Source organism: Cydia strobilella, chromosome 27 (genome assembly GCF_947568885.1).
Source record: "Cydia strobilella chromosome 27, ilCydStro3.1, whole genome shotgun sequence".
In the NCBI taxonomy this organism is placed as follows: domain Eukaryota; kingdom Metazoa; phylum Arthropoda; class Insecta; order Lepidoptera; family Tortricidae; genus Cydia; species Cydia strobilella.
In genome coordinates, this window is record NC_086067.1 from 5,734,110 (window position 1) to 5,753,914 (window position 19,805).

Here is a 19,805-nt window from a genome sequence, read left to right on the forward strand (position 1 = left end):
CTCTCAATAGTCCTAATCCTTACACTCTGGCGCGTGCTGCCTCTGCGTGCGTCCCATGACACGGGCAAGGGCAGCACCACTCGGTGTACCCCTTACATTTCACTAGTGTAAAAAGGGCCTCTACGTGTTGACTTCGGCTCCGCGCACGCCTCCCAAAGGTCCGGAACACCGTTGTTCCGTGATGGGAAAGACATACCAAAGATAGATATAACTCCGTAATAGATGGATAGAGTCTAAGGAAAAAACGTGCCTCGAAAATCAAGAAAATTTGATTCTCGTTCAGAGGGCGCTACTAGTTTTGGCCTACAGTCGTATAGATGGCGTTGACGGTTTCGTTTGTTATTTAACAATTTTAACGCATATCAGTGAAATAACATGGGTCAAAATCATAAAAATAATTAATGCAAATAAAAAAAAATCATTTATCTATTTTTAAATACATTCTATCGAATTTTTATAAATCTTCATTTTTAGTTTTAAAGTGTGTCGACAGATGGCAGTGAATTTACTGGGGTTACAAAATTTACTATGACAGTACCAGTACCGCTCTAGTATAAGTTACTCTATGGACATACTAATAATAAATAACTTTTGGGTAATTTTCCGCAATATATACACAATACAATAGTGTTGTTATGTTTGCAGGGCACAAGCTGCTGGTGGCCAACGAGGACTCCAGCTCTATAAACACGCCCGCCGTCGCCGCGGCATATTCAGTACGGAAATACGTATCACAGGTAAAAACATACTATGTAACTCACAAGCGGTATTGAACCTTTAAGTCTAAGGAGAGACTTCGCCTCCTTGTGTGTGTTCTACCGCTTGTACAATGGGCTGTGCTCTGAAGAATTGTTTGACATGATGCCAACGGCCGCTTTCTATCACCGCACCGCTCGCCATCGGCAGGGTGTTCATCCTCACACCCTAGCACCTAAATGGTCGCGTACTGTGCGGTTTAAGAGGAATTTCCTCCCGCGAACGCTTCGGCTGTGGAATGCCGAGGTTTTCCCGAGGGGCTACAGTATGGGGTTCTTCAAAAAAGGAGTGTACAAGTTTTTAAAGGATCGGCAACGCGCATGTAATATCTCCGGTGTTGCAGGCGTCCTACGGTGACTGCTTACCATCAGGCGGGCCGTATGTTTGTTTGCCCCGACGTAGTGTACAAATAAAATTTAGAACCACAACATAATGAACAGGACTACATACCGGAATCTGCATCAGCTCCTGAGCTTCCTGACACTAATACATCCACACTGCGATTCGACTCAACCACATCATCCACCAATACGTCCACCACTCCTAGTACCTCACACCTACAAGGCACTACGAGAGAGCACGAGCAAACTGGCAGCGGCGGCGGCGCCGGCGCATCAACTAATAACTCAACGAATAGCTTGACGACACCACAAAATAAGACTTTTTTTCTATAGCAACTATGTACAAAATACTACCACACATACCAAAAAACAGATCTTAAATACTGAATTTAAAATAATGTATCAAAACATGCAAAGTCTCTTTAACAAACGGACAATCTTAGACGCATTTTTGAGTGAGAACCCCAATAAATATAATGTACTATGTCTCACAGAGACGTGGTTGTCTAAAGAAAAGCAAGAATTAATTCACATTAACAATTACGTCATCGCGTCGTCGTTCAATAGGACTAACTACACGGGAGGTGGCTGTTGCATATTATTGCGTGATCAACTAGTGTTTACCGAACGTAAGGACATCGTGGACATGTCCATCGAATATGTTATTGAAATCTCAGCTATAGAATTAAGTAAACTAAACATTTTGATAATTGTTATTTACTGGAATAGTAGAGAGACCGAAATTTTCTTTAAACAGCTGTCACGAGTTTTAGATCTCGTATCAAAAAAAGACCGCGGCAAAAAAATTATAATTGGAGGCGACTTTAACTTAGATATAATGCAAAATAATAATCAATCTAGATGCTTTATCGATCAAATGCTAGAATACCATTTTACTCAGCATATTAAAGTCCCGACCCGAGTCACGAACACCACGTCCACGTGCCTAGACCTGATTTTTACTAACTTCACTGATATCACACTGAAAACTGATGTAAGCGACCTTGGATTTTCTGATCACAAAAGTACCGAAATTAGCATCGATGTACATAGACAACATAGGTATAATAGTTCTCTCAAACTTAGTAAAAGACTATTTACTGAGGAAAACATACAAACTTTCAAAATAAAACTACAAGATATAGACTGGAACAGACTTATTAATTCGGACTTTGACATCAACCAAAACTATAAAACATTCAACGACACCCTAATAAATATTCTTAACAACTGCATTCCTATTAAACAAATCAAGGTCAACACACATACTAAAAAACCCTGGCTCACGAGGGGTATAAAAATCTCATGCCGAGCAAAAAGACATTTAAAAATCATAGTTACTCAAACAAAAAACGAGATACTAACTCGACACTATAAACAATATGAAAAGCTACTTAAAAGAGCCATAACCTCATCTAAAAAAATACAATACACCAAAAAAATACGAAAGTCCGACAACGTAGTAAAAGCCATGTGGCAACTAATAAAAGAGCGCACGAACAAAAATCAAATACGCACTCGACAAAACATAGAACTAGCGATCCATAATAAACTTACGTCCGATCCTAAAACTGTATCGAATAACTTCAACACATTTTTTGCGACCGTGGGCTCGGCCAGCTGCGGCAATCCACCGCGCGGCCGGCCTGTAATTCTACCCACCGTAAACACATTTTATTTGACCCCGGTATACCCCGAAGAAATTAAATCAATAATAATGAAACTTAAAAATAAAGTAAGTCATGGAATAGACGAGTTGCCACCAATTCTTTTCAAAAAATGTGTAGAAGAACTAACTTTTCCCTTATACCTTTTAATAAACCAATCCTTTAGCACAGGAACCTTCCCGGACCTTCTAAAAAAATCTTTAATCAAGCCAATACACAAAAAAGGATCCAAAACAGACCCTAATAATTACCGCCCAGTGGCTCTCTTGCCAACGACTTCCAAGATATTCGAATCCGCAATGAATAAACGCTTATACTCCTTTTGCGAAAAATATAGCATTTTTGACGACGCGCAAAACGGGTTCCGTAAAAACCGATCTACGACCTTAGCAGTATTCAAATACGTTCAAGATATATTGACTGCAATAAACGATAAAAAATACGCTATCGGAATACTGTTAGATATGTCCAAGGCCTACGACATGGTTCAACATGATATACTCTTAAATAAACTTTGGGGATTAGGGGTGAGGGGAATCACACACAAATGGTTTGCATCTTATCTAAAAAATAGAGAACAATACGTAGAAATTGAAAATGTCGACTTGACAACACGAGAAATTAAACGCGTTCGATCTGACGTACACAACATGACCCATTCCATCCCCCAGGGTGGAGTACTCGCATGCTTGTTATTTTTAATATATATTAACGACATTCCAAAACTTATAAAAAACGACTATTCTTGCGTTCTCTTCGCAGATGACATATCTCTCCTTACGTCATGCAAAGACAGTATGAGCATCAATAATGAAATAAACCTAGCACTAACTCCATTGATAGAATGGATGGAAGACCACAACCTAAAATTAAACATATCCAAAACCAAAATCATTCAATTTAGGCCGCATCAAAAAAACCCTCTAGACTTAAAAGTAACGTTTAACGGCATGGACTTGGAATGCGTAGGGACAGCAACACTGTTAGGGTTTGATATTGACACTAATATGAATTGGAAAAAGCATATTGCCAAATTAAAAACAAAACTGTCATCTTTTATTTATGCATTGAAAGAGCTTAAGAGAACGACAGATTTCCAATCTGCGCTTACCGCATACTATGCCTATGCCTACTCATGGCTTAAGTATGGTATAATACTATGGGGAAATAGTACGGATGTGAAAGACCTATTTATACTTCAAAAAAAATGCATAAGAATTTTAGCTAATATTTACTGCCCAGAAAGCTGTTTACAATATTTTAGGGAATATAAACTTCTTACGCTGACCTCTTTATACATCTTGGAAATGGGTAAATTTGTTAGGGAAAACCCAAACCTGTTTACCTATATCCGAGATCAGCCGCGACGATATGAATCCCGATTTAAAAATAACCTGGCAACAATAACAGGCTCTAATTTAAAATTATACAGCTCAAGTCCGTACGCCATGGCAATAAAAGTATACAACAAAATAGATAACACTATAAAAGCAGAACAATGTAACAAAACGTTCTTGACTACACTTAAAACTTACTTGATTGACAAATGCTACTACACTCTAGAAGATTTTTTTACAAATCCGTCTGATTAGTAACACCACTATTTTTGTACACTAATTTTAAATTTTAAATTTGGATAATATTGTAGATAAGGTTAAATTGAATCAAATTATTGACATATTGCACTCTAATATTAATTCTATTTCTAAAACATTTACATTCTTATTATTTTAATACTTATATAATTTGACATCACTTAATAATAATTATTTGCCCGTTTATTTCTGTATTTAATACACTGACAATTATCTGATTCAATTCGGCTTATATGTATAGAAACTACTAAATTGACCTACTTTTATATTATACACATAGATTTAAGATTAGATCCTAAGTATGCATGTAATATTGCTATGCCCCCACGGGGTCCATGTGGAACTACCAAGAATTTGTAATACCTATAAAACCATGGTTGCAATAAATAAATATGAAATATATGAAATATATATATGAAAAAAAAGTATTTTTCGCTGTGGGTCGCTGTTGTTCTAAAAAGTGTGCAGAAAATGATACGTTTCTGCACTGGAGCACTGTACCACAGATTATATAATACTATACTAGTACAGATACCCAATCCCATACTAAAAAAGCGCACCGTCCTAAGTAGCATATACTTGTAGGCTATTTTTTAGTTCACAGTAACGAACTAGATGGCGCACGGAGCTAATACAACTCTTACGACTAACATGCGTTGAAACACCTCTCTTGCGACATCTGTTGTAGCTTCCACGCAATAAACCAATACTTCACATTCACTTTTAAGGTAATTTATTACTAGATGGCGTTTCAGATATCAGCGACAAAATTAAAATTTATTTGCATGATTTTGAAGTTTGATTGGGTACTTTAGTAAGGCGTCAAAGTTTCGTTACAAACACTAATTAATAAACTAGTGGATGCGAAATGACTGCTTTTAGTATAAAAACCAGTGTCGCTAAACTCACACATTCATAGCCACGTTAAAATACGTTACACACTTACAAATTTGCTTTGATTCGTAGCAACTTTCCATACCAATAGGTTATTACCGGTTGACATTTCTCGAACGGTTATCAACTGTAGGCTACACGAGCGACGGTCTAAGATATAATGTCAAAGTTATAAGACATACGACTCTTTAACTATCTCATTCATCTCACAAAAGCTCGCTCAACGTTCACCTAATACAAAACACCAGATGGCGCTATTTTTTTATAGTTTTAAAATCACTTACTTATTATAGGCGAGAAAAGGGCTAAACAAACCAGTATAAGTAAGATCTAATTACGCATGGTTTGTTACGGATCTCACGGTCACGTTACACTGGTGTTTTCGAGATCTCTACACGCCTGCGAGTAGCTAACCGTTGGGAACTTCTTTCATTCGATGTAGGGAGGGGACAGTGTAATCCGAGTGTTTTATCGATATTTGTGTGTTCGGTTAGGAATTGATATTTCATTACCGTATGTTTTATAACATTTAGATTATATTTTATTTATGATTATAATATAGGTAGTAATAATCGTGATTGTATGAAAAATAATATGTAGTACAGTACAACAAATATCTAACTAAAAATTTGTTTCTTATTTATTGACCAACTAGGTTGTTAATGTAAACATTAAATATATCTTAAGGTTAAATAGATAAAATCATAGTTCTTTAAAGTCTATTAACTCGGTATTGTTGTTATTTTGTAATCACAAATCTGCAATTACCTATGTCAGTATTCGTCTTTAATAATTTGTAGCAGCATTTAAGCCCAATCTAGACGGGACAACCTGATTCAATTGTCAAATTAATTGTATGGTGTGTAAGCAAACATTAAACTGGATCATCGATCCCATGCCTATCAAATCAGGAAGGGGCGCTGCAAAATTCCAATATTTGACGCTAGTTTGCGTGGTAAGAAACACTTTTTATTAATTTAGTGAGCCCGAATGTCACTAATAATTACTAAATTAGTAATTAAGTTTTAGGCGTGTGGACGCTAGATGAGATCAGATGTGTGTCAATTTTATCCCCAGAAATCTTTCTCTAAGAAAAGCTGCGAGCAAATGGTGCTATATTTTTGGGGAAACTAATTTCCTTGCCCAGTAGCATTAATCCATTTATTTTTAATATCGGCATCTTTTGGAAATCTAAAACATTTAATAATAAAGAAATGGAAAATATAAATCGTTTATTCATGGCACGTTGCATGCATTGTACGCATAAGTACATTAAGTACCTAGTCTAATTATATTAACGATGAAAATATGATGGGTGTAAAAAACAAGAACAAATAAATGTATGTAAAGGAATACAAAGGTTTGAAAGGTTGCCATGAAATGACCCCGACTTAACTTAGTGCTTGATGACCAGAGCTGCCATATTTACTTATAGACATTGATTATCCCAAATAATAATTTATTACCTACTAACCAAACATCAAACTTGAAATATCGTAACAGTAAGCTTTAACTTTATCGATATAAATATCGACATTGCGCAGCATTTAAGTAGCGAAGTTATTTGACATTTAGGATAGCGAATATTCCAGATAAACGTAAAGAATAGTGACAAAGGATTATGAACTCTAAGTTCAAACAAATAAAATATAGTTTTACTTAACGAACATTCGTAAATAATGCAAAATAAACAGATTTTTCGTATTTATCGGATTATATTGAAAGAAATAACCACCGGTGATAGGAAATACCTCCACGTGAAAGGTTTTTTTAAACCGCTGTGATTTCTGCAGCTTAATACTGCACAATATGGCATTTTATTTAATTTTAAAATTTTTACACAACACAACATTTAAATTTAATTAGGTATAAATTTTTGTTAGACGAGCGTACGTATGACGTGAATGTCATTCGAGCATGAAGTTTACACAACAAACTGAGCATAGTCTGTGCAGTCTGTGAGTCGGCCGCTCGCTACTATTACAATTGTGGTATTTTCTATAAAAAGGGACCTTATTGTCGATGGCGCTTACGCCATTATTAACGATGCTCCGATATAAATGCAATGCCGCGCGACGCTGTGCGGCGTAAGCGCCATCGACAATAAGGTCCCTTTTCATAGAAAATGCCCCAATTATCGGTCGGTGTCGGTACCTACTACCTAGTACCTACCCATCGTTTCATCGTCTAATTTGTGCAGTAGACACGCGAGAGTCAATTAGCGTGACTCGCGCCATAGAACATTGTGCTAGCCTCGGGCCTCGCCGCAGTCGCCGCACTTGCCGCTCTCGCTGGGCGACTGGACGAACGGGTGTTGCTTTGCGTGGTTTTAACTCTAAGATTGCGAAATGAAACGCAGAAAACTTTTTTTTTTTAGGATTTATTGATTTTATGGACTAGGTACCTAAGCGTGTTTTGTGGCTTATTCAGTGCGGCTACCATGAGTTGACATTAGAAGTTTATGCCGATCGCAGTCTATTAAGCTCGTACCCCTATAATATATTTTTTAATACAGTTGCTCAAAAAGTGCTACTTTACGTAGCTGTTTAGCGTGCGGAAAGTTGGTATTCGCTTCGCGAACTAGTGCTTTTTACTTTTCCAATTTTTGAAATTAATACTTGTTTTAATTCATGACTACTTATTGATGAGTGTTAATATTAGTTTCCTACGTCGTAACCAACATAAAAACCTACTGTTAATGTATACGAAAAATATACATATTTCATATTTTATTACTTACCTCTTTATCATTATAACACGTTTATTTTTTAATATTGAAAATTGAAAAACCGTTCTTAATAAGTTGTCTGTATGGAACGGAATAGCTCTGGAAGGTAGAGGTAGGAATAGCTGCCGAAACGCCTGTCAAAGAAGAAGCGTTTTTTCTTACTGTTTCCAAAGGCAACATGCGATATTGTTTTTATTCCTTACTTGTTGTTTTTCTTATTTGCGCCGTTTTCAACCAAAAGGGTAGTTATTGTCGGTTGTCAATAACGTTGGTTCTTCCCATAAAGCTTCAATTTGAAATCAACCTTATCGACAACCGACAATGTGGTACCTTTTAGTTGAAAACGTCACATTTTATCGCAACTGTATTAAAAACGTCGTTCGATACACGTGCGGAAATGTCATTCTTCACTCGTCCCGAGTCTTGCCACTCGCCTACGGCTCTTGGCAAGATATCTCGGTACTCGTAATGACATACTTTCCGCACTAGCATCGAAATGTACTATAAAGGCTCCGTCACACACGCGCGTTTTGCGGACGGAGCGGACGCCGGCGCGACGGGAGCGCTTTCATTGCGCTCCGCTCACGCTCCGCCCGCAAAACGCGCGTGTGTGACGGAGCCTTTATGCGGTTTTCACCTATGAATAAGTAGGGTGATTCTCGAGGAAAGTTAAGGGTGGTTAAGGCGTATAGTTTGTTAAGGTTTTGTGTAAATTGGTTGAAATATGAAGATATTTGCTAATGAAGTCAGCTTTCATTGGTTTACCTACTAAAAAGTCCGCGATGGCACGCGATGATGTATGTCTATCTTTTAAGGATAACTTACTAAGTATACCCATTCTTATCTTCTACAAACAGAAACAGATTTCATAGTATGTGGTATTTGCAAAGCTATTTACACGGATACAGTATTAATAATTATCAAATTAAATACATTAGTTCTATTAAGCATTTCATACAGATTACAATGGTCTCTTACAAGATACAATTAAAATGAATATCTCAGCAGTAATCGTAAATTAAAGTTTCATTTCGACCCATATAACTTGTATGAAATGTTAAAGACGTCCGTTAGTTGCCAATTTTTACCACCTTATGCGCTGCGATCGTTTTACTTACCCCCACCATAATCTTCGCACGGTGCCAGTTAGCCAACATGAGGAAACAACTCAAAATTTGCATCAAATGCTTTGCCACTTTGCTCAGTAGATAAATAAAATACAACTGTCCCATATGTTTCTTAAATATATAAAATTTAAATGGTAAACATATAAAAAATGTCGTTAAAATGCACTTATTAAAAACTAACGACACAAGCTATGTATACTAAGAATCATATTTATGATAAGATATAGGATATAATATTGTTTTTCTTTATGTTATTCTCGAACTCCCCATCGGCACACAAACCTCCATAAGGTTTTGCCTACGATGGGTCTTGTAATGATCTAAAAAACTGTAATTTGCTTCCTTATTCAATAAATTAAAAAAAAAAAAAAAAAATATAGAGCCTTCAGAACTGGTATGTCAAAAAAATAACCCTACCTACTTTTAAAAAACCGGACAAGTGCGAGTCGGACTCGCCCACCGAGGGCTCCGTACTTTTTAGTATTTGTTGTTATAGCGGCAACAGAAATACATCATCTGTGAAAATTTCAACTGCCTAGCTATCACGGTTGATGAGATGCAGCATGGTGACAGACAGACGGACAGAGGAGTCTTAGTAATAGGGTCTCGTTTTTACCCTTTGGGTACGGAACCCTAAAAAAGCAAAACATGATAATATCAGGTTCTGTGTGATTCTATTTCTTAAAGATAAACACAAATTGTATTCCTATAAGTAAATTGCTAAAACATAGAGTTAAATAAAAACAACAACAAGAAGTTAAGGAGGATATGTTTATTTTTGATAGCTAAAGATAACCGTGGAGAAGACAACCTGTCATTTAATGCCTCAAATCCCTTATAAGCATTTGATTACCTTATTTGTGTTATAGGCTCGCTCGCTCACTGAATACATTGCAGGTTCAATATAATGACGCATTCAGGGTGCTGTTGCGGCTGCCGCGGCAGCACCCTGAACGTCTGGCATGTTTGCGCACGCGCACGTGGACGGCTGGACGGTTTCCATGCGACGCCACACAAGCGCTGCGCCGCGACGCTCTACGAAGTCTGCGTCAGCCGCCACACTCATAGCCTCCTGAGCGTAGTAGCGGGTAGGTGGGACAGTGGCATAGTCAGGAACTGGGCCTCGCTTCACAGACGCACAGCTGTCCATAGCCAAGACACGACAACGGATGATCGCCCTACACGGTGAGGCGCGACAGTCTCCAAAGCAGAAATGCGGACGAGAACTCTCACATGCACCCTTCCACAGGAAGGGTGTCGAATGATTAGGAATAGATTTAGCGCTTAAATTTATTAATTTCTTATTCTGAATTTTTTTCTGCGATCGCCTATGCTTCATTCTTTCTTTCTTTGGTATCTTCAATAACAGTTTTTAATCTTTTACAATTCGGTGTGTCGCTATCGGCTGGTCGCTTGCATTTTTTCGGTGTCATAATATTTCTGTGTCATATAAATCGCCTTCCTCCTCATTTTTTTCTTGATTTTTAACACCAGGGTAAACTTTTTTGGTGTTAATACTTTTAATTCTGTCGGTCCTTGGCCTAGAAAAAAAAAATAGGTACATAATATTGTAACGAACTGCTATATAATAATATACCTACTATTTTTTAGGGTTCCGTACCTCTAACGGAAAAAACGGAACCCTTATAGGATCACTCGTGCATCTGTCTGTCTGTCTGTCCGTCTGTTACAGCCTATTTTCTCCGAAACTACAGGACCAATTAAGTTGAAATTTGGTATACATATGGAAGTTTGTGACCCAAAGACGGGCATGAAACGTAAACAAATACATTTTAAACCCGGTGGCTTTTGGGGGGTAAATGAGAAAATAAAAATAAAAAAGTTTTCAAACTATATCGTGTTACATACCAAATGGAAGAGCTCATTGTGAGAATCTGAAATATATTTCTTTATAATTTTAAGATAAACAGTTTAGAAGTTATTCAAGAAACGACCATTCCCTCCCTTTATCTCCGAAACAACTGGGTCAAAAATGTTGATAAAAAATACACAAAATAGATCTTTACACGCACATAGGAAAACCTATTATACATGTGCAGTCAAGCGTGAGTCGGACTTAATTACTTAGTTTTTGATCCGACCCCTACGGGTTTTTTAAAGACATTTCACATAAAAAAACATTGTTTAAATTGTGTAATGTACGGGACCCTTGGAGCGCGAGTTCGACTCGCACTTGGCCGGTTTTTTTATTAGCGTAATTTAGTGTCCCACTGCTGGGCAAAGGCCTCCCCAAAACGCTGCAAATTGTGTTAAAGTTATGAAAATCGGCAAGATTGATCTTTAGTCCATATAAATAAATTTGACCCGAAGCACCAGAAAAAAAAAACAGGAGTAGAGTCCTATCGTAACGCGTGTAGTATTCAATAAAAGGGCATCTTGAGCCGGTTCTAAAAATATATCACATCATTACATTCCAGTGACGATAATTTTCAAAACATACCAAGTTTGGGCTCCTTCAGATACGATACCGTTGAATAATTTTTGATCAAATGTATCTCAAATAATACCTAATATCCAAGAAAGTAATTTTGAAAATAATTTCATTACTTTTTTTTTTAAACTGGACAAGTGCGAGTCGGACTCGCCCACCGAGGGTTCCGTACTTTTTAGTATTTGTTGTTATAGCGGCAACAGAATACATCATCTGTAAAAATTTCAACTGTCTAGCTATCACGGTTCATGAGATACAGCCTGGTGACAGACAGATGGACAGACAGACAGACAGCGAAGTCTTAGGGAACGAGACTTTTGGCACAGAATAACTAATAGTATGCTTATGGAAAGTCTCGTAAAATAGGTACTGAAGTAGAACTGTGTTACTTTGTAATATTGAAAATAAATAAAAAAAACAATGGAATTATTTTCAAAATTGCGTTCTTGGGGTTAGATATGAGGGTATCACGTATGATTTGTAGTATATTATACAAAAAAAATATCTGCCATATCGTATCTGCAGTATCGTATCGTATCGTATCTGGGAGGAGGAGGACTTGGTAGGTATTGAAAATTATTTTTATTTAAAACACGTGACTAAAATGTAATGACGAGACATATTTTTAGAACCGGCTTAGAATGCCCTTTCATTTAATACCATACACGATATAATAGGTTTCTAAACAAAAACAAATTTCTCCTGTTTTTTTTGGTGCTTCGAGTCAAATTGATTTATACAGGGTGTCCCTAGCCATTGGACACAGCCGAAATATACATATGCATTAGGGTATTTAGAACCAGTATACTCGTACAAAGTAGGTATCATAACAACCGGTGTAGCGGTTACGAAGAAATTAACAAATTACGATTTTTTACTTTGGAGCAGCCTGTATGTGTTAGTAGCTCCTGAGGTAATAAATAGTATGAAACCTTCTTCGACCTTTGTGATTATCTTTTTTATTTATGACACTAATACGATTCTGACTTTTGACAAATGTCATCATTGCCGCACATTTTCGAACAAATTGGCAACAGCACTGCCAATGATTAATACAGTATGTTTATTTTTGTTGTCGATTATTGGAAATAACTTTTGTTTGAACATTTATTTTTTTATCTTTTGTTCTAATTAAAAAAATATTAACGTTATAGAGCATTAACAAGTTTTGGGAACAAATCAAATAATTTTATTAAATATTTTGATTTTGTGTTTTTAAGAACTGTAATAGATGTCATATATTTAAGAAAAAGTGACGAAGCCCTCCAGTGGTGAAGGCCGGATTCGAACCGGCGTCTTTAGCTATCGCGGCTAACGCCATGAACCCCTAGGCCACCCCGCCACGGCGGTGCCCGTCCGAATTTCTCGACTATATGCCATCATAGTAAGACTAGGCGTCTTTAACCAGCTCTAAGGGCAAGCAGTGCGCGCTTGCACCTCCTAAACGAACTCCTTACGGATTTACGTTGTAGCGAGAGAGACTGGTGCCGCCATCTATGAACAAGTTTTGGAAGTTTTGGAAGTTATAGAGCATTCCTGAGAAGTAACCCTACGTGGGATTTCAGGGTCTGTCAAATGGCTAAGGTCACCCTGTATAGACTAAATATCAATCATGCCGATGTTCATAGCTTTAACACAATTTGCAGCATTTTACTGAATTTCGAGGTGAACCGCCAGGACTATACCGCGAACACCGAAGTTTGCAAACGGGCATCTTTTTTCACATCACCAACAAAGACACTGAATATATACATACGATAGGTATAGGTAACGATATGCACGATCTAATTAATTATAGGTAATCACATACCTTCTGATGTTGATGCAACTGGTGAATCTGGGAAGTTCTCTGTCGATTGATCTCCTTTGTAATGGACAGGTGCGGCTAACTTATTCAATGTTTACCATCTTCCTGTTGAATGAACCGCTTTTCGAAATGATCAATGCAGATATATTTGAGTCGAAGAGCATCTCGAGACAAGTGGGCAATGGTCATAATGTTACCTGAAAATTATATTTATATAATCTCTATTTTTAGTTTTCTGTCAAAAATTTCATTTTTGATACAAACTTTTATTGCTGGCTGTAAGTACTTCTCTTGCGTTGCCTGTGGAAAGCCCAAACCCAAACACAATTAGGTGGCGTTGTTTTATCTCAGACTTCCAATGGCCACCTCCTGTCTCCATCATCAGATCAGCTCGATGGCACCACAATATTGCATTGTCACCCTTCTTACATATGTATGCAAATTTTCGGCTTCATTGGAAACCGGGAAGTGGGCCTGGGCCTAAGCCTAACTTGCAATACTTGAATACAGACGTCCACCAGACGTCTGTCTCTGTCTACACTACACAGGCAGCAACAAGACAGGTGAAACTAAAAGCTTGTAATAAAGAGGATTTAATGCAAAAAGGTATTTACTACTACTTATGCAAGGCAAACATTGTGTCAGCAAACAATTATTAAATTATAAGAACAAGAACTTTTCACTGGTATATGTAAATATCAATATAAACCAACTAAAATATGGCTACATACTTTACATATAATATACAAAATATCAACTAATATTATTTCCATATAAATAAAATGGTAGCCTAGCGCTAAGAGAATGCAATTTTCCATCCGGAGGTTGCAGGTTCAACCCCCGGCTTGTACCAATGAGTTTTTTATAAGTTATGTAACTAACTAGCTCTTCGTTAAAGGACAATATTTATGTGATCTGTGACAATATTATGAGAATCAGCGGGATTGGAAAATCAGCGGGAAATCACTTTCATTAAAACTAGTGCCTATGCCAATAGTTAGAATTAGCTGCCAAATGTACATAATTTCCATTGTTTTTAAGGCTAAATTAGATGCTTGTAAAATGATGTAGGTGGGTATTTGGAAAACTTGATTTCCTAAACATCTATCCGTGTTGAATTATGTTCCATACTTAAAGTTTAACTGCCCATAATTAATACTTTCCAAGACAAAAGACAAAACTAAAATTTCAAAATGCAATGGATTGGAACACAACGATACACTAGGATTGTATGATCTGTGACAATAACATTATTTGTCACTGTATCTCTGTAATATGTAACATACCTGTTACACAAAAAATTATAATTTATTGAAACAAAATCTGTTTAGGTATATTTTATATCAATAGACAAATATGTACATTGTCAATACAACATACCTAAACTGCAAACACTTTTTAAGAGAAAAGGGGATGGCCGTATCTCCATACTATGTTAGTCCCCATTTTCCTCTCTGGATATTGACATTATGGAAAATATTTTTACATAATTGGATGTGCATATGTATATTAACCATAGCTATGCCCCTATGTTTGACTATTTTGAAAATTAGGAGCGAAAACAGATTTCATACAAATTATTAAAAGCTTTTAACTCTTATAATAATTAAAAATTCGAAAAAATCTAACATAGCTGTGGTTTATATACAAAAAATTGTGTCAAAATATTCTCAATAATGTTAATATCCAGAGAGGAAAATGAGGACTACGTTTGTATAAAAAGGCGATTTCGCGCGGGTCCTCCACTTTCGTCTTAAATCAATTATTGAATTGGTTAGAGGAAAGTTTAATGTAAGAAAGCTTTAAGAAAGTAGTAAAGACTTACCACAGTTGTCAATCCAAGTTTGCAATCGAGCACTGTCGCCAGTTGGGAAGCGGAACATCGACTTCTGACCGGTCATGGCCTTGCATTGGTAATACGAACACGTGGGCGACATTTTTCTGCATTACTTCTGTTTTCGAAAGCGTACGGTACGGCGTATCAAATCGTAGCGGATTTTCGAGTCCAAATCCAAGCCAGGTCGTCGTGAGTGCTGCAGTAATTGTCGGAGTCCTATTAATTGCCAGTCGCGTATGTGGAATGTCCGACAAAAGTCCGTTTGAATGCTAGGTCGTCGATTGCAATTATTGGTTGCAGGAAATTAGTAAATAAAAAGGTACTTAAGGTGCGCGTTTGACTTGGAAACCAAGCGAAGTGAAAACTCCAAAAACTTGGATTCTGTTTACAAACAAAGCATTCTTGCGTTTTGATAATGCAGTAGTGAGACATTGCGCTTTGCGTTTTTAATTTGTATTTTAACATCAGGACTACTTTAAAACACCCATTTAGATTATATGTATTCACCGGTCCTTTTTTTACATTTTGTGATAATTTTCGTAATTTATAACTTATACGTAATTATTTGAAATCAAACATAACATCACACCTTAAAAACGAGAAAACGAGAAACAAAACGCAGGATAGATGGATGAAACGGAACGCGAACGCACACACTCGTCCCGTTTTGATGAACATAAAAAGAGGACCTACCGCTAAGCACGTTCGACGTGTTGCCTCTCTGTCGCACTTGTAAATTCGTATGTAAGTGTGACAGGGAGGCAACACGTCGAACGTGGTCCGCGGTAGGCCCTCAGGGCAAAGTATGTTATCTTCATGCAAGGTGATACAACGCACCGCACGCGGTTTGTATGTGTGCGCGACTTGTATCTATGGTCGCCGCACGCACACTCAAACAAAATCTCGACCCGCGTTTCTCAGTGCGCAGGTCGGCTCCATCTAGTGACAATATTCAATATTATTTGGAAAGCCCAAAAACTGTCGCATGCTGTTACTTATGTGTGTTTACGTCGAAGACGGTCGCCATATAGTTGTGATTTATAACTTTCTAAAATAATGCATTGAATTCGTGCTTTTATTGATGTTTGTATTTAATTTATAATGTTTTGAATTAATGACACTCTAAATACCATTAATTAAGTCTTAATCTGTAGGATAAAAATTTCGTAATGGTCGATCGTGACAGTTGGCGCCATCTATTGATATCGATTTGAAAATAATTATAACGCCTTCGGGATGGGAGGGCATGACTGTACTTTCTAAATACGTTATTTTTTTCTTTTTTTTGGATAAGCAATTACTTAAAATTTTGGTTTCAAATGGATTTGTTGTACAATTACCATTCTGATAATTAATTCCATAAATAACGATATTTTTACCTAACTAAAAGTACCCTCAAGAAATGCTATAAAAAATTATATTTAGTCATGTTTTAAAAATCACATGAATTTTGCTTTTCTCCTATTCGAAATGAAAAGTAGAGTGTTTAACTCGGACTATTGGCGCTCTCACTGCGTTCGACCACCAAACTACCTCGGCAAAAATGAGTGCCTTTCATCCCTTGGTTAACAATCTACTATTTCTAGAAATTCTCCTGTTTTTAATGAGGGCTATCGTTTTTTTGCTCACTAGTTGGCGCCTCTGTTGATAGTGGTCCAAAAGACTAAAGAACAGCTGTCAGGCATTGAAGTGACAAGTGACATTTGACATTTCGAACTATGGAAAAGACCACCATCTACACTAGCGCCCCTAGCGGCGAATTCATACGCGTTAGCCCTCATTAGACACGAACAACAATGTGTATTTATAAATGCTGTTTTTTATAGGCAAGGGACGAAATCAGCTTTGAAGTTGGCGATATGATCTCAATAATAGACATGCCTGGTAAGTAACTCTTTTTGTATCTTTTATGCTTAAGGCCGTTCCATCGGTTTGCCCCTGTCTCTGTCACATTTCGCAAGAAAGAACGGGAAAGATCATGCGCGCCAAGTGTCCATTTTGATCGAATTTTGTCGATTTTTATTTATTTTAAAAACAATATCGAAATTCGAAAGCTATGAAATTACTATTTAAGTTAAGATTGTTTTTTCTTCTTTTTTTGTTTATAGTATCACATAATAAATAACCGAGTAAAGTTGGATTAACAGTCCGAGTTAGAGGTTACTTTGGGAATTAATTTTATCAAGCGAAGTGTCTTAATTCGTGTATTGGAAGCTATGCTATTATAGATAATATAGTTAAGAACTACATATATTTTTTCCAAGTCTACGAATATCAGCGCCTCTTAGAAAAACATGATCATATAAGGAGATTTTTCGCCTTCTGGCTCAGAGAACCGCCTTAACTAGCGAGTCTAGCGACCCGCCCCGGCTTCGCACGGGTGCAATGCTGATGTATTATATACGATGGTTAACTTTAACCATAGTATTTAACCGTTAAAGATTGTGCACTACAACTGTATATGTGGGTATCTTTTACTGATAAAAATTCGTGCTTCGCTTCTCTCTAGGCAGAAGGAAAGGTGTTGTATAAAATACAAAGTACACGTGGGATTCTTTCCGACAGTTTGCTATAACAATTTAATAATAATAACAAGAGACTTTTCTCAAACAAATACACGGATAAAAAAATACTTCTCATCTTCTCCAGGCCCTCAAGAGTCAACATGGTGGCGCGGAAAGCGCGGGTTCCGGGTCGGCTTCTTCCCGCATCATTGCGTTGCTGTCATCGGCGACAAGGTCCCGAGGCACATGACGCAGCCTCCTCCTATAGTCGGGTGAGTGTCATGTCTCCAGTTCCTCAAGAGTCCACATGGTGGCGCGGCAAGCGCGGGTTCCGGGTCGGCTTCTTCCCGCATCATTGCGTTGCTGTCATCGGCGACAAGGTCCCGAGGCACATGACGCAGCCTCCTCCTATAGTCGGGTGAGTGTCATGTCTCCAGTTCCTCAAGAGTCCACATGGTGGCGCGGCAAGCGCGGGTTCCGGGTCGGCTTCTTCCCGCATCATTGCGTTGCTGTCATCGGCGACAAGGTCCCGAGGCACATGACGCAGCCTCCTCCTATAGTCGGGTGAGTGTCATGTCTCCAGTTCCTCGAGAGTCCACATGGTGGCGCGGCAAGCGCGGGTTCCGGGTCGGCTTCTTCCCGCATCATTGTGTTGCTGTCATCGGCGACAAGGTCCCGAGGCACATGACGCAGCCTCCTCCTATAGTCGGGTGAGTGTCATGTCTCCAGTTCCTCAAGAGTCCACATGGTGGCGCGGCAAGCGCGGGTTCCGGGTCGGCTTCTTCCCGCATCATTGTGTTGCTGTCATCGGCGACAAGGTCCCGAGGCACATGACGCAGCCTCCTCCTATAGTCGGGTGTGTCTTGTCATCCTGTATACGTCATACAGCATTAAAAATAGATGTATTTTTTTTAACACGGAAATTACTTTGTAAATTAAAAATGTTTAAATTATACATGGAAACTTTGAAACAACTGTCATTCAAACCAAACCACCCTTTCCCGTAGCTATCATGGGCCATTTATTTTAATATTTTAAAATAATTATCTGTGTTATTGTTGTTTCTGGCCGACAGAATAACAACTAGGTACATTAATAGTGATATCTATTAAAGTATATTGAATATCTAGTAAAGTATACTGACATTATTTTTATCGGGTCTACCGCGATTTAATTTCATTGTTTTTACCTTAAATTCCGACGTTTTAGCTGAGTTGTGCACCAGCTGTAGTCACGGAAAGACTCAACAGCTGGTGCAACTCAGCTAAAACGTCGGAATTTAAGGTAAAAATAATGAAATTAAATCGCGGTAGACCCGTTCGTATAATTAAATATGTGTTCAACACGCGAATTTTTAATGTGTTGTATTCTTTTTACTTGCAGATCCTTAGCAGTAGCCCCAATAAAGCCAGTCCTTCGGAAACACGGGAAACTGATCTCCCTGTTTCGGAGTTTCATACTGTCCCGCCCTTCGAGACGGCGGCTCAAACAACAGGGCATCCTGAGAGAGCGAGTGTTCGGCTGCGACCTAGGGGAGCATTTACTCAACTTCGAACATGACGGTAAGTCTTATTGGTGTATTCCTATTAGAAATCGGAACGAGTCATTCCCATTTGCAGGGCAAGTAGACGGATAGGGATACGCGGCCGGCAACCCCGTTTCTCGTCCGAGATATGTATAGTGGTTTTCTCAAACTTGCAATGAAATATCCATAGGCTACGGTGGTCAAAATCGAGAAAAAAACTGTTTAAAAATTGAATTTAGCTTGAGCAAGTACCAGGGCCTCACGAGTTACTAAAGGTGTCGTTGACCAACCCGCCGGCGCGCGGGCCGCGGCTATTGTTCAAGACAAAAGACGGTTGCTTTATAGACCTGTAGTGCTAAGATGGTCGGCTCTTTATCATTTGTCACGTTCTAACAAATATGTAAGTGCAAAAATGACGCATGGCATGTCAGGTGATAAAAATGCGACCATGCTACCCCTGCTGCTGGGTGTGTAAGGCTGTTATGAAATTCCTTTACATATCAACTTCACTCATCGCAACGGATATGTAGTATTTCTGGACCTAATTTGAAGGAAGTCATGTCAACATTTTA

At 38.0% G+C, this 19,805-nt stretch overlaps 1 protein-coding gene across 1 annotated transcript in view; it reads left to right on the plus strand.

Moving 5' to 3' along the window:
• The window catches only part of LOC134753543 (GTPase-activating protein CdGAPr-like), a 78,354-nt gene that overhangs the window by 13,860 nt on the left and 44,689 nt on the right, over positions 1 to 19,805 (plus strand). The window contains exons 8-11 of the mRNA XM_063689453.1: positions 646 to 737; positions 17,031 to 17,088; positions 17,854 to 17,980; positions 19,092 to 19,270. Of these exons, the coding sequence (XP_063545523.1) occupies positions 646 to 737; positions 17,031 to 17,088; positions 17,854 to 17,980; positions 19,092 to 19,270 (456 nt within the window). The remainder of the gene's footprint in view (positions 1 to 645; positions 738 to 17,030; positions 17,089 to 17,853; positions 17,981 to 19,091; positions 19,271 to 19,805) is intronic.